This window comes from Cygnus atratus, chromosome 16, assembly GCF_013377495.2.
Source record: "Cygnus atratus isolate AKBS03 ecotype Queensland, Australia chromosome 16, CAtr_DNAZoo_HiC_assembly, whole genome shotgun sequence".
In the NCBI taxonomy this organism is placed as follows: Eukaryota; Metazoa; Chordata; class Aves; order Anseriformes; family Anatidae; genus Cygnus; species Cygnus atratus.
The window spans coordinates 14380220-14403617 of record NC_066377.1 but is presented as its reverse complement, the minus strand read 5'-3'; the positions used below and the strand labels follow the sequence as shown (position 1 = coordinate 14403617).

Below are 23398 nucleotides of genomic sequence, written 5' to 3'. Positions count from 1 at the left end.
TCATCAAGCCTGTACGGTGTTCAGTACAGTGTTCACCACGAACAAACTGGTAGGAACTGGTATTACAAAGAACAGAAACAGTGAGCTAAGTGTGAATAACTGCAGCGGGGAAGAGGCAACATCGCTTTTGTAAAGTGGAGTCATGTCTCACACATGTGAGGTTCTTCGGAGGAATTAGCTCCACACCCTTTATCCACATGCTTGCCGGTTGATATAATTTCCTTGGATTTCCAAAAGACAGTTTGTAAAGTTCCTTTGCCAAGAGGTCTTTAAAGAAACCCATCTGACACGGGACGAACAGGAGCCAACACAGACGCAGGGGAGGGAGCCAGGAGCAACTGTGAAGTTTTCCATGTGCAAGTTGTTCATCAGGAGAACTCCCCAGAAATCTGTGTTGTTCCTCCAAGCATTCGTCTTTCCCCCTCCCCAACTCATTAATTTGTTGATGAGACAAAATTACTAAATACAGCTACGAAGTTCAGGGTTATAAGGAGGATGGTGAGCGAGAAGTACTGCATATGACATCAGCCTGGAGACACTAGCCAATGACATAGAATTAAAAGGCATCGAACTCATATTTGGAGGTCACTTCCAGAGGCTGCCATGAAAACAAACCCACCAGAAGGGCACCCCAAACCTACCAGGGCAGACACGCCAGGCACAAGGCCTACAAGGGCCAGAGCCCAAGGACTCCTCCTGTTTGAGCTCTGAGCACCCATGGCAGCTCCACATAGCCTGGCGCCCTCCTGAGTTGAGAGAACAGCACTTAACAGAGAAATGCAGATGACAGCATCACAAATGATGGGCAGAAGTGGGAAGCGCCCCCAAATAAACACGTGCCTCTGGGAAAGGACACGAAAGAAGAGGAACCTTTGCACCACAATGACTAATACACAAAAACTGCCCAGCCAAAAAACTCTTTTCATTTTCATGTGAGCTCAACTTCCAGTCTGAGACTTTGAAACAGCCAAAACAAAACTCAGGACCATTCTTTCCTCTTTATTCACAAATCACTTAGTATGAGGAGAGGGTGCCTGGGGAAAGGTAGAATTATGTTTTCCTTTTTCTTCTTTTTCTAAAAGAAATTCAAACATCCCAGGAGAAGAAAAGGGGAGAGTGGAGTGGGGCAGGGATCCAGGGAAGAAAGGATTTTTGAGATTCATATGAAAAACACTCAGGTAGCATGAACGCAACAGTGAAAATCAAAACTTAAAAAAATGTATAACTGGAACCCTCTTGACTTAATTTATATAAAAAATCTTCTGCCTTCCTTCTTCTGCTCTTTCAGTTATTTATTCACTTCTGTTCTGAAGGCATTTACTTTTTTTCCCCATTTCTTCCATTCTTCTGGTGCTAGTGTGTCCTGGAAAGGAAAATCCAAACAGTTAACTCTTCCACACAACAAAGTACTTCCTCGAACAGTAAAAGAGTCCCCAGAACCCTCATTCTCTCTGAAAGGAAGCTTATCTGACAGAGCGATAAAACCAGTACCACAATGTAACTGAGTGAACTCAAGTAGCATGGAAATGTTCAGACAAAATGAAGGTCTGGCACAAAAGGGATGAATGAGCCTTATGAAACAGAAAACCGGACAAAAAAAGCAGGGCTGAATGCAAAGCCTGCAGCTACTCTACCACCCTTCCACTTTAAACAGGGCCAATTTATCCAACTGGAATCAGTTGGTCCATGTAAACACAGAGGAGAGATCTCCAACAAAGCTGGCACCGCAGGTCCATCTTTCTGGGGTCCTCTTCTCTTCCAAGATGCCAGATACAAGCATAGCTGGGTGCACTTCACAGTCCAGTCCCCAGGTATTGGTACCAACACAGTCTTAAATGACATATCTGGGGCATCAGAAAACCCAGCAATAAGGAAAAATGCTTGTGACTGCACTTACGGATTAGGAAAACCCAACATGTGGACCATGGATATTAAGTTATTCTTAAGATCTTCCAGGATTATACTCACAGCCTACGGGGAATTCAGGAGTTAAAATACCCGGCTGAGAAGCAAAAAGCTCGTAAGCTGTGGAGAACACACTTCCTGGCTATTTGGCAACTGATCACTAAAGCTGAAAACCGCTGGCTCAAAAGTTTTGGTAAAAAGTGCAGCATCCAGCAACCAGCACAGCACCAGCAAACAGCCAGGCTACAGTCAGCACCGCTCCACCAGAACAAGCGACAGCCGCCTCCAGTTCCTCTCCGGTTACTTGTCAGAGCTTGTGCTGTGCTAACATCCCTCCAGCACCCCAGGGAGGGACGAGGCAGTACCAGGGTGTTTTTCCTGTGGCACACAATGCCAAGTTCTCCATAGATGATTTTTCAGATAGCACCGAGGATGGTTTCAGATGTGCAAACAGAAGCTCAGCACACGTGGTTTCTGAGACGCAGCCACCCACGCTGGGTTGTTTTGCACCGCAGAACTGAGCTCTGCTGAGCACGCCGCACGTGTGCCTGGAGCACTGGCTACGAACACGAGAGAAAGCAGACGCTCATGAGACGTACCAGTGCTGCACATTCTTCAGCAATTTCAGTCCCATTGCAGGACTAGTCCCAGATGCTTTCTCCCTTCTACTTTATAAAATAACGTGCTGCTAAGAAATGAAGCCACGCACAGAGAATTGGGTAACACAGAGGAGCAGGTAGTCCTGCCTCCCACCCCACTGTGGACATAGCAAACTGGGACCTTACCTGCTCAGAATCAAAGGGAATGGGCTTTACACCAGCAAATGATACTGGAGACCTATCAGATGATTGTATTCGATCAAGGGGAGCTTGCTGCTGCTGCTGACTGTGCCATCATGACCGGTTCAGTCTAAAACAAGGGTGAACCCTGGGTAAGGTCATGTTCTCAGCTGAATGAGGTGGTGCTGACCTGGTTTCTGCTGCATACAGAGCTCTTGTCAATCCAAGCAAGGACATAATTCAGTTCCACCAACAGTAAAGAGTGTCTAGCAGCTGAACAACCAGAATACTGCAGATGGGGATAGGGAATACCAACAGCAGGATGGGAGATGGGGCATCTCTATTATGTTCTCCACTAGCTAACACTGCTAATTATTTACAGGAACAATATTGCTTAGACTAGGTTGATTTCTACACCTCAGACAGTGTATTAACATGTGCGCATATCACCACACAGACTCCAGATGATTAAGGAATCACAAGAAGGCAATTTAGTCTCAGAGGACACGTACTGCTAGTATGCAAACCCAGCTGTAGCCAAGGACACCCAAGGACTGATTTAAAGCCAAGTAAACAATGCTGGAAGGAAGCAGCTTCAGCTCATATCTTTTTGTGCAAGAAGTGAGGGATGAAGAGAAATGAAGCAGGCAGCAAGCCCAAGAAAGGCAAATTCCAAAAAGACCCTTACTTCTAGAAGAGCTGGTCACTAGCAAAACCCCCTTTTATCGCAGCGTTCTATACTTTGCCAACCTACTGCTCTGCTCTGCAGCGATCCTGCCAAAAGGAGAGAGGAAGAAAGGTTCAGAGAAGATAGGAAAGAGGAAAGCAGCCCTGCTCCAGGAACCAGAGCCAACGATAGAAATGCAAAAAGCAAAACCAGGCCTTCTGGTAACGTCTGTAAAAACATCGTTTGAATACAGTTCCCCTCCAGCCCCTACCAGCGCTCTCCATAGCGCAACAGCAGCTTTGCCTCAAAGTGCAATCTAGTTAATCACCAGTGCACTTCAACATCTGAGACGGACTAGCTGCATGTTAACAAAAAGATACATCTTTTTGAACTTTAAAGTCATGTACAAAGGGTTTAACTTTAGCCTGAGGTACAAGTTTTACTTTCAAATTTGCCATTGTAGTTGCAGCTTCATGTCATTTACAGTGAGAAAGCACACAGACACCCCCTGCAGTGTTTTGAAGCAGGAACCAACCACCTGCACTTCTGTGCTAGCAGAAGCCCTGGTTGAGCTAAGACACTTAGAAGTAAGGTTTGTTGTATTCTTTCCTCCCCACATCTGTACACTAGGAAACCTGTTGTTAATAATGATTTATCGTTACTCTTCAAATTAAAAATGAATCATTATTAAAGTGACATAACATAGCCCTTTTGGCAACAAACTCCTGGTAGGAACTGTTATGCTAACACAGTAAAGTACCACACCAGAGCCGGCTGGGCATCCAAGGGTGCAAGTCTGAGGAAGCTGAAAGAACAGTATGGAAAGGGTTGATTACAATAATTGTGCCCCCTGCTATACCCATGCAAATAGAAATGTTTTAAAGGCAACAAATCCCTGGGAAACCCCTGAAAATTCTACTCTTCTGTGTTTGTGAGGTTTTGTTGCTGCTGCTGTTTTATTTTTTTTTTATAGCTTGTCCTCATTTTAATAGTGTGATCAAAAATGTGAGAACCCAGGGATATTTATGCAAATAGGCATGCAAGGATACACTTCTAATGGCTCAAAAAGGGGAATTAAAAAAAAGCACAGGTCTGATGGTAAAGCAGATCATGAGATCATCTTCAAGGCCAAACTCTGCATTTGCAGAGTACAAAAGGGCTAAAATTTAAATCTCATGTGGAGACTCACTCCATGGCAGAAGCGGCAGTAGTGAAGGAGGGGTAAAGGTCCGACTTCTGACTGATGCATGGTACTGGAAACTTGGGTCAGCGAACAGCCTGCAGGCTGCCTAAGTCATGGCATGCACACGAGACCCTGTGGCACGGGACATGAACGTGGAGAATCAGTCCTACGCCAGTACAGAAAGTAAAGGTGAGGTATGTATCCATGCAAAACCCATGTCCACACAAGGCAAGACACTGCTGTGCCATGCTTGAGGCACCCATCCAGGTGTGCAGGGCACAATCCAGTGCTGCTGAGCTGTTCTAGCACAGGTCCAAAACCAGCACTGCAGTCAGGTTTGACAGCCCTGTCTCAGCAGCACAGTCTAGGAACAAAACCACACTGGCTCTACTATACAACTTCTAGCTGGACAGAAAACTTGCTCAGGGCTTGCCTGTGTTTAACAATGCCTGATATAGATACCTCAGTACATTTATTACAGAATCATACAATAGTTTGAGTTGGAACACACCTGCAGAGATCTGGCTCAAGTGCCAGCTCAAAACAGAGCTAACTTTGAGCTCAGAGCAGAGTACGCAAGGTGATATCCAGCCAAGTTCTGAACATCTCCAGAGAAATGAAGGTTTCACCACCTCTTTGAATCCTCCTTTACAGTGCCTGACCACCTTCACTGAATTTTGTGTCCCTAACATTTATCAGAATTTTCCCTGTTGTTGCTTGTGCGTATTGCCTTTTGTTTGTGGCTGCACTCTTTCACAAAGCAGCTGCTCCTTTTTTCACTGTAATCCTTCTTTGGATAGAAGACGGCAGTGAGACAACCCCCACCTTACATTCTTCCTCTTAAAACTTATCCCACAGGCACAGCTGCATAGGAGTTCGGCCTCTTCTGTGTTTATAGCAGCTCTCATTATCTAATATTATAAAATGTTGATACGCCACATAGTAAAGCAATTTTGTCAGGGTATGTATCTTGCCAAAAGTGGGTCTCCCCATGCCAAGATGCACGTGCTTCCACTCATTTTCTCTACGTGCCTGACCACTTTAGCAAGCGGCCACGTGGACTATTCTCTCTGAAGGAGCAGTTAGCTACACCTCAGTGACAGCACCTCATCACCCTAGTTCAGGCACTTAATCTGAAAACAGGCATGAGAGGGGGAAAGAACAGACCCTCCTCCCAAGATTTAAGAACTGAAAGCAGCATTCATCACTGTATCAGTTACTGACATACGACAGCATCGATGCGATCTCCTCCCCGACATCTTCAAAAGCTGCTCCCACCAAGGCATCCGTGCCTGGCTTACCGTTTTACTGCTTTATGAGCCAGCATCCTATTGCCTGCCAGGAACGTGACACCACCCAAAATGGCCAAGTACTTCAGAGTCTGGAACATGTTGAGCTGCGTCCAGTAGACATACATGAGTCCCAACATTGCTGTGAAAAAAGACAGCCCACAGTTCAAACTATACTTCAAAGACCATTAGCTATTCCCAGAACAATTGTTATGTTGTACTGCCAGGCCTAAGCACTTGGTTTCTGACTCATTTCTGAATCTCCAAAATGACAGATTTAAAGCCTATACATTATTGCCAAGGGAAGAAGGCATCTGGGTCCTCATATTGTAGAAAAATATGATGGACAGCATGCAACCAATCCTCCTGTGGCATAATTATGGAGGTATTACAGACATTGAAGGCTATTAAAAAGAGAAGGATATTCTGGATTTCAACAGAGGATATTAACCTTTACTCACTTTTAAGAGCTTACAGCTTTATAAAGCCTCCAAGGAAACTGGCTTGGATTAAGCAACATGCTGTCATACAGGAAACAGTAGACCTAATGTTCTCCCAATCTCCTGTGTTTGAGAGTCTACCAAGACTGTAAATAACTATGCAATCAAAGGTGTGATAATATTGATGACAAAGCCTAGTCCAACTGAAGAACAAGATTTTCACAGGAAGAGTTTTAAGGAAAAGATGTAGATGGTAGCCCTGCATGTTTCAGTCCCCACAGAAACTCCCTGCTTACAGAGGACAAACATGCAATAACGAAAGCGTGACCTCTGGAAGTAAGAAGTTCTATCAAGTACAGATAAATGGTGTGTGAGAGGAGCCTAGATAATGACTGCTGTTATAAGCTGATGGCCAAAACAGGTTTATCACCATATTAACAATCATGAAAAGCAGGAAGGCAGATGAAAACAAGAGAACAAATGTTATGCTATTATGTCATTATAGTTAATAGGCTGCAAGCCCATTTACCACCAGGGCTCTCGTCTGTAACTCCCAGGTGAGAAGGTCAAACAAAGCAGAAAGCCTCTGACACTTACCAGCATGTCCCATGTGAAAAACAATGGTGCTGGGAGCAAAGCTGAAGTTGGAGATGTTGGCACCAATCTTTATCCACTAAAAGGAAAAGAAACAAAACCTGAATAAAAAAAGGTCTTGTAAACACAAGCTTTTATTTTAAACTTAAAGGAAACAGAGTTGAAAGATACTCAAGTTCTTCAATGAACACAGTGTATTCTCTACAGAAGCACATTGTCTTCTAGTACAGAGGACAGAATAGTAATTTTGTCAAAGACAGCGCTGTTAAGTTCCTTTAGCGGAAATTTCTCCTACTGCTTCTGAGTCCCCAAAGGCAGTTCCTCAATTATCTTAAAGTGAAGAGAGGATATTGCTCGAAATCTACATTTTCCAGAAAAATATTGCTATTTATTTCCAACTGAATTAATTTAAAAGGATGAAATAGGTAACAATCAGTTATGTAGTTTTGGACTCAGCAAAAAGACCGATTACAGATACATGATATTTACTCACAAAAACAACCTGTTTTTAGAATATAGAAGAGAAAGGCATGAAGGATGGAAACCAGGAGCAATGTGGTTTCTCATCCACAAGTATATTGCAAACTCCAGAGACCAATGGACACAACTTTCTGAAAGTCAACCTCCAGCAAGAATAGCTAATGAGAAATTACTGCAAAGCAAGTAAGGGATCAGATTCACCTTCTAAATAAGGTAATTTGACTAGATGAGATTTTTCTTTCACATTAAGTTCAGAACACTGAGCTGATGCTACAGTTGAACTAGTGCTAGACATTTCACCTACTGATACACAAATACCAATTAAGTCCATAAATGGGAATCAGTCTGATAGGATTAAGTAACACAGATTTTGTGATGGCTATATTGCGTGCAAAGCAGAATCACTGCTTTTCTCCTGTAGAAGTCTAATGTTGTAACTTAATCTGTCCACTGTTATTCTACATCACTAGCAGAACCACACTGAAGAAATCCCACTTTTATTTAGCCACAGTGTTTTCTGTTTTGACCATAAACTCAAAAAAAGAGACACAAACAGACCAACACTTTGCACTGACCTTTGCTAGCTACAACCGCAGCAATGCCACGCTAACTATAATTAACCAAGAGTTTTAACACAAAGTTTAGCCGGTCAACCTCGAAGTGACTGTGGACTGGATGGAAAAAAGTGTCATTCTGTGGCCCAGTTCACTCACCAGAATGAGCAGCAAGAGCAGTGGTGAGAGAATCAATGCCGTGAACGTGTTAGATACCACAGTGGGAGGCCTCTTCTCAGGTTCCCTGAAGAGGTGCTGCAAACAAACAAACTCGTAAGAAAGTATTCCAACAGAACAGCTTCTCAGCTCCGCAGAGGAGCAGCTTCAGCCCTGCTGCTGTTCCTAGGCATTCCTCCAGATGAGGAGCATGCCTCTTTAAAGTAGCACCTATTCCAGTCTCTGCACATTTGATCTTTTGCTCAGTTAACTTTTACCTGCACTCACAGAAGCACTGGTTAGCTTGCCATCAGCACAGATGGCTAGAATGATGCAAGAGAAATCTCTAAAAGCAGAGAGCATTCTGTGGTGCCTACCTGGTCAAATTTTCTTGTTTGAGTCTTCTCATTGACACCAGTTGCTCTTTCACAGGTAGGACACTGCCTATTTATTCATACTGCAGGGGACTGCATTTAATTTCTTTCCATTAAGCAGTACATTTGGTATTATTTTAATTACACTACTTGCACAGTTAAGTAATCTCTTATAGAAATATTACCAGAAGTTACGATGAGAGCAAAGACTAGATAAGCAAAAATAAGACTAGCCCCCCATCTACAGAGCATGATTTTTGGTTTTGGTTGTACCTGGATTTCAGGTTTGGGAACAAAGAGGTTCTTGGACTGGACTGTGGATGGTGCATCCTCCTCTGGGAATTTGATCACAACATCAGCCTGAAATGAAATCACACAACTTCATGAACTTTAAGTGTAATGTATTAAAAGTTTTATTACATTACTGTGACCAATTTGCTTATCATGCCAATCAGATTGACAGATTCTTTTTTTTAAAGGAATCTAAAAAAAGCCTCCACATCTTAAAAGAAATTTCTCCTAAACAGAAGCAGCAATGCCCTTTATTCATCACTAAAAGTTGGACTTATTTCCAGTGCAGCAAGCACAGAAAAGCTAAACCTTGAAGTGTTTGCTGTGAACTTACAATCGAACCCACAAACACACTGAAGTTTCTATTTCACCTTGTGATGAAATAAACATTTCAATCCCACTTTGATGTTTACATGGAGTTTGAAAACTTAGAAATGAACAGCAAACCTTAGAACCCATAAATGGCCAAAAAGTTTCTGCTTCGTTACAAAGAAAAAAAAAGAGCTTTTTTCTTCCAAGCCTGTACACCACCCTCCTGCTGGACTGTCAATAATCTCAGAACCACGCCACCACACTTCCAGCTACGTACCACGTTCCACAGGATTGGATTTTCCAGAGTGGCATCTCCAATTATCAAGTACAGAGTATAGGTACCAGAGGCAGAATCAAACTCAGTCTTTCTTTCAGAGGTATCCAGCTCAAACTTGTATACGTTCTTGCTATCTGGTTCTGCAACAAACACTACCTCCTGGCCAGTCTTCTGGTTGTGAAGTCGGACAAAAGTCTGAAAGGAAAGATTGTAAAATTCCTGGAATATCTCACAATAAATGTGTTTATAAATGCCACTGAAATGAGAGATTTAAATGAGAGATTTACCCCCAAACAAAAAGCACAACATTAACAGAAGTTAGAAAATAAACTGAGAGGCCACCTCTCTAGATCCCTGCACAGCCAGCAATGTACCATGCCTCTTCAAGTAACCACATTAACACAGGACCAACACTGTCCAGAGGCCCACGTGGGGTACAGGGCAATATATTGAATGCTACTGGAGAGGGTATGTGCAACAACACACAACAGGGATGTATGCATTTTTTTTTTTTATACGTGAACAAGCCAAATCCACTTCCCTCCTACCAAGATTACTGTTTTTTTCCACAGTCCATGTCAGAAACGTAAGGCTTCTCAAAACCTACCAAACCTTTTCAAAAGCAACTGTCACACCTTGGATGCTTCAAGATGGAATATTTTGGTGACACAGTAATGACAAGAATTTGTCCTAACCTGGTGAGGGATGAGTTCAGCTCCACTGTTCACATCTATCAGCTGGAAGGATAGAGCAAAATTCTGATGGCTGTCAGCAGTGAACGAGCCCTTGGCTTTGGCTGGGAAAGCTACCCTAGGAAACAAAAAAACACAGTTGAGGTGATCTTCCAAATGAGAGCCTGCCATTCAAAGAAACTGAGGCAAGCAAGCCTGACTAACAGCACTGCTATCTACTCAAGCAATCTATTTTAACAAAGTCAGGTGACCTAATTCTTTCTGTTCCACCATAATTTAAGAAAAAGGAGGAACAAAATTCTTCATTTTTCTGCAAGCTACATACGTTTTCATATAAAACATTAGTTCGTTGCAGGTTTCAGAGGAACAAAAAGAACAAGGCTTTGCTAGTACTGCACTCCACCTTTCATTAAACAAGGCTCTGCTACAAAAAGGTGTGATGGCAGCGTAACAGATAAAACCACAATCAGACTTCAGCACAGAAAGGCTTTATCAATCCACAGGGATGGACCTCAGAGAAGCAATGCAAATGAAGTTAAATTACAAGCATTTCATTTTAATTGATGTCAGTTAAAGAGCAACTGAGAATTCAGGCACACCAGGCCATGATAGAGCCATAACCTCAAAATACAGTGTACATATTGCATTAGACCCTCTCTGTCAAAGTTCAACAATAATAGAAACATTAAAATAAATGTTTTAAACTCACTTTTGCTACAGAGAGGTGCCAACAAAGGAACAGATGACTAAGGTCACCTGTTTTCTGTTAGAAATTATTTCAGCAATAAGGAAAACCACCTACAAGAAACAAATCTGTTCTCCCAAAGAACTTACAGGTGTAAGAGAAACAGCATTAGTATAGTTTTGTTGGCATTCCAATACAAGATCCCTCAAGGAGGCAAAGCTCTGAAGACCTCTAGTCTAGAACCAGAGCTGCCCCTTAAAGGATCACAGAGTGAGTCATTTTACCTGGTTGTTTTTGGTGCAATGCTCTGATCTTTATCCACAGTAGAAAGATCTACATTAGTAATCCCAACTTCTGTGGAAACTTTTACTTTCAGCTGCAACAAAACACAGCAGAAAGTTACAGGGACCACTCCTACATATACTAACGATGGTCATGTTCACTCCAGAAGCTTTCGTTCTTCTGTCCCCTTCCCCACAGAGAACCTTCCTCTACACCAAGACAGAACCTAGCCTGAACAAGCGTGTCTACACCGATTTCCCTTCTGGCAAAGCTCCTGCATCAGTTACTAGCACCAAACCAACCCCTTCCCCTGCACTAGCAGCTGTCTCTGAAGACACCAATCCCTCAGTCGCGCTGGAGTTGGCTCCCCGTTGCAGAACTGTTTTTAATGAAAGAGTCCAGATACCCAGATCCAACTAGTTTTCCTTTTACACTAGTAGAAGCTAGCTATTAAATATGACATCATATAAAACACGACTTCAAACTGCACATGCGTATGTACTTCTGTGTCCTGGACAGCAATCTGAGATGAGAGAAGTCTCCGCACAGTGACCAGTTATGCCTGCGTTGGCTCCTGAACCCTAGGAGGTTTCTGCTGATTTTATTAACAGCAGGCAAAAGCCAAAGCATTCCTGCAGGTCTGCACTTTTTTTTTTTTAACTGTGCCTCTGAAGGAAGGCTTGCTATTTATCATTTAGGGCACTGCAGACATTAAGGCCCTGCCATTTATCACAGCTCCTTTGTGCCAAGTGCCGTACAAACGCCGAGCAGAGGAATGACTTCCTGCCCTCTCCCCATCCCAAACCACAGACCATCCAATCCAGACAGCGAACCTCAGTGGGTCTGACTGACTTCAACCCTTCTCCCAAACACGAGCGGTTACTGCAATCCATAGGATTTAATTAGCACATTTGTTCTCACAGCTTACAAACGCTCCCCTGGAGAATTAGTTTCATTGCCAAGACATTTTTCAACATACACTCCAATTTGTTACTGCAGGTTTGCTCACGTGAAACAGCCCCACCCCCTCAACCTGAGAAATAATTCCCACAAAACCTGTGGGAAGAATATGTGAAAACATAAAAAACTATTCAGGTCGGACTTCAAACACAATAACCTTGAGAGCTCCTTTACAAAAAGGGTATGATTTGATAGAGATGCTACTACTGAAACTGGGTCCATTAGCAGACTCTTTAGGCTAACTTTAGCAAAATCTTTTTCTGTTCCAAGATGGGAGCAAAGAAAGATGGACTAATGAAATAATCATTAAAAAAAGAGTTATGTGAAGGCAACTCAGAGCTGCTGCACACAGCCCCTCCAACTGCATAGCACACAAACATCCCTCAAATATTTTAATGCCAGGAAATGCAGGCTCTGCCTGGAATAATAACCCACTGGTTTAGCTCATTACTGTCAAAAACGATGGTGCATTAAGGACAATTAATGCTAATAACGGTAAGGAAAAAAAAGCAGTTCCCCCAGCAGTCCTCCCCCATAACAATGTGTCTTATTAGAAGCGGCTCACACAAAGCCACCCCGGCGTTAATGCATTCCTCCTGGTACCTCAGTGTGCCAGCAGCGAGCTGAAGCAGGACCAATCACTACCCTTTTGACACTCCTAAGTGCCATTACTACTACAATGACAACATCAATTTGATACATACAGGAAAGGTCAGCAGTTGTAAATAAGTGTCTTCCTCTCCTCTGAGCCGACTATGTTGCAAGACTTTAAAAAGCTAATCTTTTCCTTAAATAGGCAACTGAGGGCAGAAATTCACCCGGGAACAGACATCACTGGAGAAGAGCATTCTCAGCTGTTGACACTGCAGTGACTATGCTAATAGTCAGCCGGGTCACATGCTTCTCACAATAACTAACTTGAGAAAGTAAAGCTGAGTGTTTTATACAAAAGAACTCTTCTGAGAGGTGTGCTGTAACAGCTTTTGCCACCAAAAAGGGTGTATGAACACAAGAAATGAAGAATTAATTTCTACTTGCTCTGGTCACTGTTTCTCCACTACAAAAACATCACCACATACCCAGTTAGAAGCTAGAAAGACCCCCATGGCTCTTTTCTAAAGCTCTCAAATGCTTAACTTCCATGCATCAGGCAATCACTAGGCAATCACTCAACTGCTAGCCAAGCTTTGAGATTTACAGGCTCAAGTTTTGAATGCTCTGAAGAACACTCTTAGTAATCATTTTTGCAGCTACTTTAAAATATTGGCTGCTACATGAACATTTCCACCATTAGCCTTTGTTCATTTGCTGTCAAATTAGCAAACATCTAAGTGATAAGTCAGTTTTGAAACTTACGCAAATCTCTTTTGATCATATACTAATCTGTGGTTACTGGTCACAATCTCAAGTCAAAATCCAGTACTTTATAGAAAAATGTGATAAAAATGCTGTACAACATCCTTAGCATATATAAACAAAAAGCCGTTTCACCAAATACCACAGAACTGAAGCGACAAACACACCCACCTCAACTTTGTTAGCAATAAACCGGTTATCTCCATCGACACTGATAGAGAAATCATAATATCCACTTGCAGGTTTGACGTTCATGAAGTTCAGCTCAAAGACATCTCTGTAATAAAAAAAGGCAATGTATTAAGCATCCTCTAGGACACTAACAAAGCAACCTACAAGCACGTAATATCTTGCTACCAAGATGTCTCCAAATATGCTAGATTAAGCAGGTAAACAGAAATGTGACACAAAACTAACACTACTACTAAGTACAGGGTGAAAAATATCTTCAAGTTGCCTCAAAGTCAGGAGAATGTTGCAACTCCCCACTCCCAAAAGAAAAAGACCTATGCAACAAATTCAACATCACTACAGAACATGCTGTCACCTGTTGCCAACAAAATGCAACTACAGCATCTTGAGTCTTCCATCACACAGGCATTGTTCTGGTGGAAGAGCATAGGAAGCAAGCCCAACACTGTTTAAATAACAGCTGTTTGCCTTACAAAGCCTAAAATAAGATAAAATTCTTACCCTGACAGAACAAATGGTGTCTGTTGAAGGACGGTGGCTTTGGTAGATGCAGACTTGGCATAGTCCAGCTTCACAGAAGCTTGAGTAAGTGGCTGGGACATAACATTGGTCACTTGAAGCTACAAAAGCAAAAGAGGAATTTCTGGGAAACCCATTGTCTTAGGAGGAATGTAGAAGCACAGACAACTTTCTACCCCTTCTGTATTATATACCCGGAGTTCTCTCCTGCCCAGAACCCTTGACTGACCTAGCTCTTTTTAGCATAACGGGGAAAGGTAAAGTTTGTAAAAGAGCTGACTACTACAAGGTGCCTTGTCAAGGCAGAGTCTAAGTCCTGGGTAAGCAGAGGCTTCTAACAATTATTTGATATAAAAGCGCTAAAACCCCAGACCTAATGAAATGGAGCATGTCATGGAGCCTAAAATGAAAGGCATCACCTTACGCATTCAGTTCACCCAGAACTACAAGACTACAGAGTAAGCCAAGAGATGAATTAAGATTTTAGGGTACGGACTTACCTTGAGCACAGGCTGATGGTGAGACACAGCTGCAGACCCATCAGGGACAATAATGACAGGCAAGTGGTAGCGGTTGCGGGATAAAGCACCCGTGGCACAAGCAATACTGAAAGCCTCTGAGAGCGTCTCAAAATTTTTCTTGCTAAAAATTGCATTCATCAACTGGATAATTTGATCCTGAAAAAGGAAGGCAAACTGCACATTAGCACCAGCAGCTTACCACAACACTGCATAACAGTACGGTGGTATTAACAAAAACATCATTCATACCAACTGCTTAATTTCCCCTATTTGCTTTAAAAATAACTCAAGTTATGAGGTAACCCCAAATTAGCTACCTTTCACATTAGCATCTTATTCTTGGCTGGGAGGTTCCAACCACAATTACTGTAATTGTGCTAAAATCGTGCAAAAACAGGATTTGGATCTACCTCTTCAAACTATGTGTTTAAGAAGGGAAGGTGCCTTCAGCTCAACGGTCCACACTGCGTGCAGTTGCAAAAAGAGCTTGGCTCCAGGAGCAGGATGTAAACTGCCTTCTTACCGCAAAGAAGGACTAGGCTACATGTCCTGGCTACCAGCCAAAGTGGGAAGGCCACGGAGAGGCGATGCCAAGCATCCTCATGACTCTGGAAGCAGCCAGTCTAGGCCCTCAAAGGCTTAACCCCTTGGGCATAGCAGCATCTTCAGGCTAAGAGGCTCAACTGTAAAGCAGTGCCACTAGGAACGCAGAGCCAGCTCTGGGACGTGCCTAAACTAATTTCTTCTCTTGGAAGTAGGAATGGGACAGAGTTCCCCAGCTGGCTTTCCCACCTGACCTCATAGGGTTAGTGCACCAGCACCACACTGAGCAGACTGCACCATCTGATACAGATTCTTCCAGTACTCCCTGCTAGTCAGGAAAACAGAGGATTTCACTACCTGTACTTTGATCCAAAAAAAGGACTGTGGGCTAACTTCTAACCAGAAATGAGAATAATCAAAGACAACCCCAAATACAGCAATAGGCATACTATTTAGTGACTTGCAGATGACGTGCTCTTCTAAATGAAACCCACAGCATCTCAGATGTTCAACCTCATGCTTGCACATTAGTGCTCATTAATGCATCATGTGATTATAGAAAGCATCCAGATAGATGCTACAGTACTCCTGCACAGTACAAACTGTTTTTCCTTTATCTGAAGTGCATGGCATAGCTCTAGACCTTAACCAGCAACTTACACACACATTTAACTTGTAAAAATTAAAAAGCTCTTTTTCCATATACTTCATTTGTTAATTTTTAAAGTGAATTTTGTTGTTTTCAGGAGGCACCTTTGCCATTCACAGGAGATAAAGCATTAAAGCCCTGACAATAGCACTTCTGACAGCACAATTCTGAATCAACACTAAACAATTTTCCTTAATTGGGCTTTTTCTTTTTTCCTTACATCACTTGGATGCTGACAGTTAGAATTGTGTGTAGGAGAATCACCGCCTCAAAAATGACATCAAAATTACTTTGCAGTTAGTTTGTTGGCAGCAGCATGGAAGAGAGCCAGGAATTAACTCAGATGTCTTACACTTGCTTCTGTTTCAACCCTGTCACTTGGCCTTGTACTCTAGGGAGACGCCATTCTCAATCAAAAGTGCATCTACCGTGGTTAACCTGTTATGGAAAAAATACTAAATGGAGAGCTTGCAATAGTGATTTTCTATCTTAATCAAGCTCTAAAGGAATTGTCACTGTACTGTAATGAAAGATCATTTGAAAAGTTTATGTGCTTGAATTCCTGTAGGAGTACAGTACTAATGTTGTCTCCCTTTTGGATGCTCCTAACGAGGGTGTCTGTATTTCCTCACAGGTAAATAACACTTGCAAAACACTTTGAAATGCTGTAAAGTGCTAGGCAAGTGCCAAATACCAGAACAAACTCTGAAACAAGAGGTTTTTTTTTTCCAGCAGCTTGTCTCAATAAACAAAGAAAAACTAGGCCTCGCTTGCAATTTCCTTCTGTGCATTGAAAAAAAACAAATTCAGCCTGTGATCTTGAAGGTGGAATTTCCTCCTACATTGTTATTTAACATTCACTCTGAAGTCTCCTTTTTCACTGAGCATGTTCATTTTTCCAGTAGAAATTCCACCTAGTTAGACTGGCCTCTTGCTCTGCACCATGATCACTAGGTAGATCCTGTCTGTAAGTTACCTTGTGCAAGACAGGAAAAGGCAGATACAGACCTCCTTCATTGCTGGCTCTGTACCCACGTGGTCGGACAGCTTATAGGCAGCAGCAACAAACAGTGCAGTCGTCTCAATTCCTTCTTCAAATTGCAGATAGACTCCACCCAAGTCATCCAGGCGAGCAACAAGATCCTGACAGAAAGAATAAATTCTATTTAGATTGCATTCTAGTAGAAGATCCGTGGAAAGTAACTCTACAGTTCGACCTCTAGTCAGGAGTATTGGCACAGGATTCACTGAATTATTTTCTACATCATTTAGAAATAGGAAAAAAAAATACCTTCAGCCTTTACTGGATTTAATTATATTTACATCAGTGGACTTTGTGTCACAGTCCGCTGTGAAACAGTTAAACTCCACGAGAAATATCTGCTTGAAGGGAAGAGCCAAGCCAACCCACCTGATGCAGACAAGGAATTAGCCAGATTGTTTTTTCACTGTGTTTCCTATTAACATATCTTTTAGTATCACAGACATCTAGCAAATAATCCTGAATAATTAGAGACCATAGCGTGTTCCTACCTCTATCTCTTCAACAATGGCACTTAAATCTGCTTGCTGGGACAAGTAAGATGCTGTTTCTAAAGCCTGGATGGTTCTGAAACAACAAAAAACAAAAACAAGTGTATGAATTTTGTTCCTTAAAAGCCAAACATCCTTCAAAGCAATTAGTTTCTATTCCAAATGAGGCGTAAAGCAGCCACTACTGCATTTAGTTGACTCTAGGCAATGAATCTGAAGGTATTTAGTGGAAACTTAGAATTCATTAGAGAAGACTACTTTAGTTGTATCAGCTTTGCAACAAACTCAGATTCGAATGCAGAGAAGAACCCAAACTTTTCTCTCTGCATTGCACAGATCCCCAAACATGCTGCTGAAGCTTCTAGGAATCTGGATTTTTTGCCTAGAAAATAAGCCTTTAAAAGCTTCCCTTTCTTTCTTAGCTTTAAAGAAAAGCTCTATTCTTTCCTTTCACAGTAAAAATTACTTAACCAATTCTTCGGTGATTAGTGCCAGGATTCCTTCTGCTTACTGGCACATTTTTTCCACCTCATAGCACGCGCATCCCAGCCTATAAACAAAATGTCTGAGGAAATGCATCCAGCATACCACAAGCCGCAATGATGCGGAACTATGGCTGGATTTTAAGTCAAAGATTTGTAGTGAATCTTTTTAAAAGAAGAGGCTTCTTTGGCATGCATCCTCTTTATTGACCATTATTCTCGAACTAAACTGAATACATAAGCTCATTTGCAAAAGTCGCAGAGAACAGCTCAGAAACATTTTCCACGTTCTCCCAGAGAGACGATAATGAACTAAACAAATATTCCAAATGAAAACACAGCACAATCTACTGGAACTACATTGCAAAACCTAAAGTGTTAAAACAACCTTTACTCTACAACCCAAATGCTAGCAGATAAGTGCGCAACAGTGAAACGTTTCTGTCTGAAAGACTTACGCCAGCACGTTTTCTTCTTTGCTAAGACGAGCAGTAAGAGCACTAAGTGCTTCCTGAGAAGCTAGAGGAAGGCCAAAGCCACTCAGGGCCCCAACAGCATGGAAGATCTGGGTGATCGAGGAGTCCTCACTGACAGCTGCAAGCAGCAGCTCCCTGGTCTCATTTGAGATGGCAACCTGAGGAAGAGCACAAAGAATACACTGAAGAACGTATCTTCCTAGTCACTGCTGACTTGCTTTTGGAGCAGCACACGTGACTGGTGAACCGTAAGCTATAGCTGGGAAAAAGCACTTTATCATTTGTTACCTTTCAGTTCAATTAAGTCCCTAAGATTTGCTGTCAACTCTCAATTAGTCAGGATAATCCACAGTTCAGATTTATCCTGGTAGCCTGCTAGCAATACTATCTGCTTTTCATCTGACATCACATAATTGTGCAGCAGCTGATGGTACGGATGAAAAATGAGGCTTGTATAACCCACCCACAACTTAGCAAGCACGGACTGCACGTGTATTGTTGCAGTGTTCACTACAGGGCTTTCAACCACACGGTGTATTGTCTGCCCCGGGAATGTCTAATTGATACTGCTTTGTGAATTTATTAAAATGCACTGGCTCCTTCTTTTCTTAGCCACCACTGGTTCAATCAAGAAAGCACCGAAACATCCAAACCTCCTGTACCATCTCCCATGCCTACAAGCCGGCTTTGCCCCACACAATACCAGCTCTGCATTCACGAGCACACCTCGACTGAACATGAGGGGTACCCGGGGAAGGAAGGGAGTGGAAGGAGACAGCCTCCACAACCATGGATCTTCTGACAATCAGCTCTGTCAAGAACTACTTGTTTGAAGGCAATTACGTGACTGTTCAGAGAAGTTATTTGTTGTGCATAGGCTGAAAGAGCCAGCACCATCACGGAGAAGGACAGAAGATACCTGAGCTTGGTGGGTAAAACGGGAAACAGCTGGGGTAGGAAACAACAAGCTGCTGGATACCACGTGTGAAATATAGCAGAGGAACATTTTAAGAAGGTATTTACTTGTTCTGTTTCAATCATTTGGTATCAGGTGTGTACAAGGAAACTTCTCTGCTAGATCCCCACATCGTTCATGACAGAGAGAGGATATCATGTGTCTAAGATGCAGCACAGTAGCATGGTTTTAAACAATTTTTAGACATTATTAGACGTAACAAAAAAGGCTTTTTACAACTGTGCCTAGACCTGTCATTTACTGATGAGATGCTGTCCTAAAAACAGAAAGTTAACAAAGAAGGGAACTAGAAGTTTCTACTCTTCAAAAAAATCAGAATGTGGCTGGGGAGCCAGTACTGGATCAGGTACTCAGAGTTGTGGTGAAGAAAACACTTGCTTTATACTTGTTCAATCTGCCTTGTCTGGGAATACTCCCAAACACTTTGTAAGCTACTTACCTAAGACGCAACAGAATACCACATACTAAGAGAAAGTAAAACAGAAGTTATACTTATACACACACATATCAAGGTAAACGTTGACTTAGTAACATCTGTCTTCAGAAGTTAGGACCCCAAACTCACCTCGCAACCAGACAGGACGCGGATAGATTGTGCAGCATAGAAAAGGGAATCGACACTGCTGGAGTCTACATGAGACTTGATGAAATTACATGCAGCCTGCAAGGAAAGAGAAGTTAAATTATGCAACAGCCTTGACTTTAATTATTGACTTGATTTAAACGATACTCTAAGATAATTTCAGTATAAAAATGCACACCAGTGTACATGAAAAAAGGCAAAAGAAATCCAAACATTTGTGATGTAGCAGAACCTATAACCCCAGATCCTACACTACTAAATGGTGCACAGTAACAAAGATGATTCCTGTTCAAAGCGATCAGTGATTTTCACACTGACTCTGCTGCAACCAGCTCAAATTTGAGTGTAACATTCAGCAACATACAAGATCCACGTGTACATTTCATAGGCAAAATCTTCCAGAGACAAGAAGCTTGCTTCCCAGCTGTACATCACAAACATACACACACATTTATGGATGCGGAACGTCAAAGCATAAGGAAAGATAAACCAGGCAAGCAACTAAACTATGAAGGCAAGTGATGAGATTACTCACTGACAAGTAGCAAGCGTACTATTGACTGACTACACGATACATGCACCGTCGACATCCCCTTCTAACCAGAAAATAGCCAAGAATTTAACTGCTTGTACATAAATCGCTGGTCTCTGAGAAGGGGAAGAACAGGCCTTTCAACTAGGACAGGATTTTAATGCTGCAATTAACCAAGGATATATGTTCAAGTGCTATGCCTAGCTACTATTTTTTATTACTCTTACCTTTTAAACAGCCTCACTATGTGAAGAGAGATAATGTCCAGAAAAAAAAGCCTCAGCATAAACCTCAAGGAACAAAAGCAATTACTGCACACCTGCAGATGCACAGGTGATATTATCTTTGCCAAAACTGTGAGCTCTTAAACATTCCAGCCACACTGACAAAAGCTGAAGCAGCAGTTGCCAGATTAGTTCCCAGATGGCCACGCGCACCATGGTGTGCGCTGTGGCAAACCGCAACACCCCCAGGAACCTCACGGTTCAGAATTTGAGGTGCGAATGCACAACACTCGGAGAGAAACCAAGTTCAAGTGGTCGGAAAACAGCAAGCTAGCTTAATGTATGTGGAGAGAACAGACCTGTGTTTACAGCTCAGGTGTGCTGGTCAGAGCACACACGTGCGGCGAAGTAGGTCAGCACTGCAGCAATTTAAGAGTACTTAAACAGGTCGTGTCTGAAGACACGGCATTATTAGAGATAACGTAAAAGGTATGTATATTATAGATATTACGGGTGATAAGAGCACCCTGCTGATGCCGCAGGCCGTTATCTCAGGCCTGCACGCAGGAATACGCGCTCCACAGGGGAAAGACGAGACGGGGTGCCGCGGCTGCACTAAGCGCCGGCCCGAAAGGAAGCCGCTGCGAGGGCCGAGGGCAGGGCAGGTAACGGCTCCCCCCGGCCACCCCGCCCCGCCCCGCCGTCACCGCAGCGACCTGCCCACGGGGCCCCGAAGGGCCGAGGCGGCCTCCTCCGGCGCCACCAGACCCCGCCGCGGTTTCTCCTTCACGCCTTCCCCCCGCGCAGCCCCGCCGCCGGCCGTCTCCCGCTCACCTTCTCGTCCGCCAGCCGCAGCCCCAGGCTGCCGAGGCCCACCACGGAGTGGTAGGCGGCCTGCACGTCGCCGAAGGGCCGCTCCAGCGCCGCCCGCAGCCGGGCCAAGTCGCCGGCGGTGAGGCGGTGGCTGGGGGCCAGTGCGCGGGCGGCGCCGAGGAGCAGCAGCAGCAGCAGCAGGGCCCGCGCCCCGCACGGCGCCGCCATTTTGTGGCCCTCCTCCTGCGCCGCCGCGCCGCTTCCGGCCCGGAGCGTACCATCGCGGCTGCTCGCGGGGGGGGGGGGACGGGAGGACGGGGTTTGCTGCCACGGAGCCCTGCCCGCCTCAGCGATACCGAACGGGGACGCTGTGGAGGTGTAGGAGGGAACGGAGACGCCAGGAGCGGGTGGAGGGTGGGAGGCGGAGAGGGGGCGGGGGGGAATGGCATGGCCAGCCGTGCCCCCCCCTGCGGCGCGGAGTGGTACGGGCCGCCCGGCGGCCGGCGGGGATGTGGGCCACGCTGATTGGCCGAGCCGCCCGCGGCCTCTGCACCGCCACGGCGCCTTAAAGGGGACGTGGCGACAAAGCTCCACGTGCCGTGTCGCGACGTGTCGTGACATGTCGCGTCCTGTCGTGACATGTCGCGTCCTGTCGTGACATGTCGTGACATTTCGTGTCACGCCGTGCCACCTCACGCCGTGCTGCGCCATTCAAAAGCCCGAGCTTGGTTCCCCACGTGCAGAAATGGCGCCTCCTGCTCGCCCAGCCACCGGGGTGGCAGCTGCCACCTGCGTCCCCAGCGCCAACCCCGCGAGTCCTGACCCGGCCCCGTGGCGAGTGCTGCCCATGGCCGCCCGCGGCCCCTCGCCCTGCCGGAGACCCAACGCCGCGCTCCCCGACCCACCGCACATCCCGGGGCTGTGCGGGCAGGGTGTTGAGCGTGGTTCGTGGGAGGGAGGCGGCTTAAATGACATGAGCAGTGGGATCGAGTGCACCCCGAGCAAGTTTGGAGACGACACCAAGCTGAGCGGGTGGTTGATAGGATAGAAGGAAGGGATGCCATCTGTGAGAAACATCTCAAATAATTTTCTGCAGACAGGATCTTCTGTGAAGCTATTTTATTCGCGATTGCAATGGCAGGCGTCCTGCCAATCAGGAGCGCATTTTAATAAACAAATCATAACCTTTTATTCCCTATTACCCGACGCCTGATCACCTTCCTGTGTCCTCATTGGCTGAGTACTACAGGTTCACAAGCTACTCGACGCTCCTCTATACCATATATGTAAAATTTTTATTTTTTTTTTTCAACCCTTTAATTTCTCCTTTCTTATGTTTTGAGAACTTGTGGTCTTTGTTTTACTGTTCTCACACTGCTCATCCTGTTTTTCTCAAGCTTCTACCTTATTTTGGAACAGTGAGTCCTTCTACTGTCCACTTATCTACTTAGCATTTCTCCTTATTACGACTACACAACTACCTTGGAATACAGAAAAGTAGTTCTCTACTGCAAAAACACGACTTAGCTTCTCACACATCCAAAGGGACCTGCAGAAGTGGGCCCACGTCAACCTAACCAGGTTCAACAAGTCCAAGCGCAAGGTGCTGCACCTGGGTCAGGGCAGTCCCAGCCATGAGCACAGGCTGGGAGAAGAACTTGCTGAGAGCGGCCCTGAGGGGAAGGACTTGGGGGTTCTGGTGGATGAAAAGCTCGACATGAGCCAGCAGTGGGTGCCTGCAGCCCAGAAGGGCAACTGCGTCCTGGGCTGCATCAGCAGAGGGGTGGGCAGCAGGGGAGGGAGGGGATCGTGCCTCTCTGCTCTGCCCTCCTGAGGCCCCACCTGGAGCCCTGCATCCAGCTCTGGGCCCCCAGCACCAGGAGGATGTGGGGCTGTTAGAGGGGGGTCCAGATCATCACAAAGATGCCCAGAGGGCTGGAGCACCTCTCCTATGGAGAAAGGCTGAGACAGTTGGAGCTGTCTCATTTAATTATTGAAATTCTATCAAATGGGCAAAGAAATGGAAGGAAATACTGGCTGCCTTCTCTCAGGTGCAATCCAAATGATGCTTGACTACCT

At 44.4% G+C, this 23398-nt stretch overlaps 1 protein-coding gene across 4 annotated transcripts; it reads right to left on the bottom strand.

The window, feature by feature from the left end:
• Positions 1–979: 979 nt before the first annotated feature.
• Positions 980–21586, bottom strand: RPN2 (ribophorin II). Of its 4 annotated transcripts, none has more exons than XR_004778903.1 (17): positions 21341–21582; positions 19733–19828; positions 18174–18349; positions 17234–17309; positions 16709–16843; positions 14488–14664; positions 13970–14088; positions 13448–13553; positions 10963–11054; positions 9997–10111; positions 9302–9496; positions 8695–8781; positions 8051–8146; positions 6861–6958; positions 5836–5965; positions 3373–3458; positions 980–1363 (listed from the first exon to the last, which is right to left on the bottom strand). XR_004778903.1 is itself a non-coding variant. In XM_035548392.1 (17 exons), exons 1-16 carry the CDS (start codon positions 21545–21547, stop codon positions 3407–3409), a joined length of 1935 nt encoding a protein of 644 aa, XP_035404285.1. In that variant the 5' UTR covers positions 21548–21582; the 3' UTR covers positions 980–1363; positions 3373–3406. The 4 variants fall into 4 exon arrangements, 3 of the variants coding, with proteins under 3 accessions (XP_035404285.1, XP_035404286.1, XP_035404287.1); XM_035548392.1 differs by having other exon boundaries at positions 6861–6936; XM_035548393.1 differs by lacking the exon at positions 3373–3458 and having other exon boundaries at positions 6861–6936; positions 21341–21586.
• Positions 21587–23398: the final 1812 nt, after the last annotated feature.

What these genes read in the sequence shown, in the direction of transcription:
- RPN2 (XM_035548392.1), bottom strand. Translation starts at nt 21,547, where the DNA reads ATGGCGGCGCCGTGCGGGGCGCGGGCCCTGCTGCTGCTGCTGCTGCTC. An exon ending in TGCTCTTGCTGCTCATTCTG is followed by an intron (nt 6,937 to 8,050) that starts GTGAGTGAACTG and finishes TTTTCCTTTTAG; the next exon opens with TGGATAAAGATTGGTGCCAA. An exon ending in TTTTCACATGGGACATGCTG is followed by an intron (nt 5,966 to 6,860) that starts GTAAGTGTCAGA and finishes CTTTTTTCACAG; the next exon opens with CAATGTTGGGACTCATGTAT.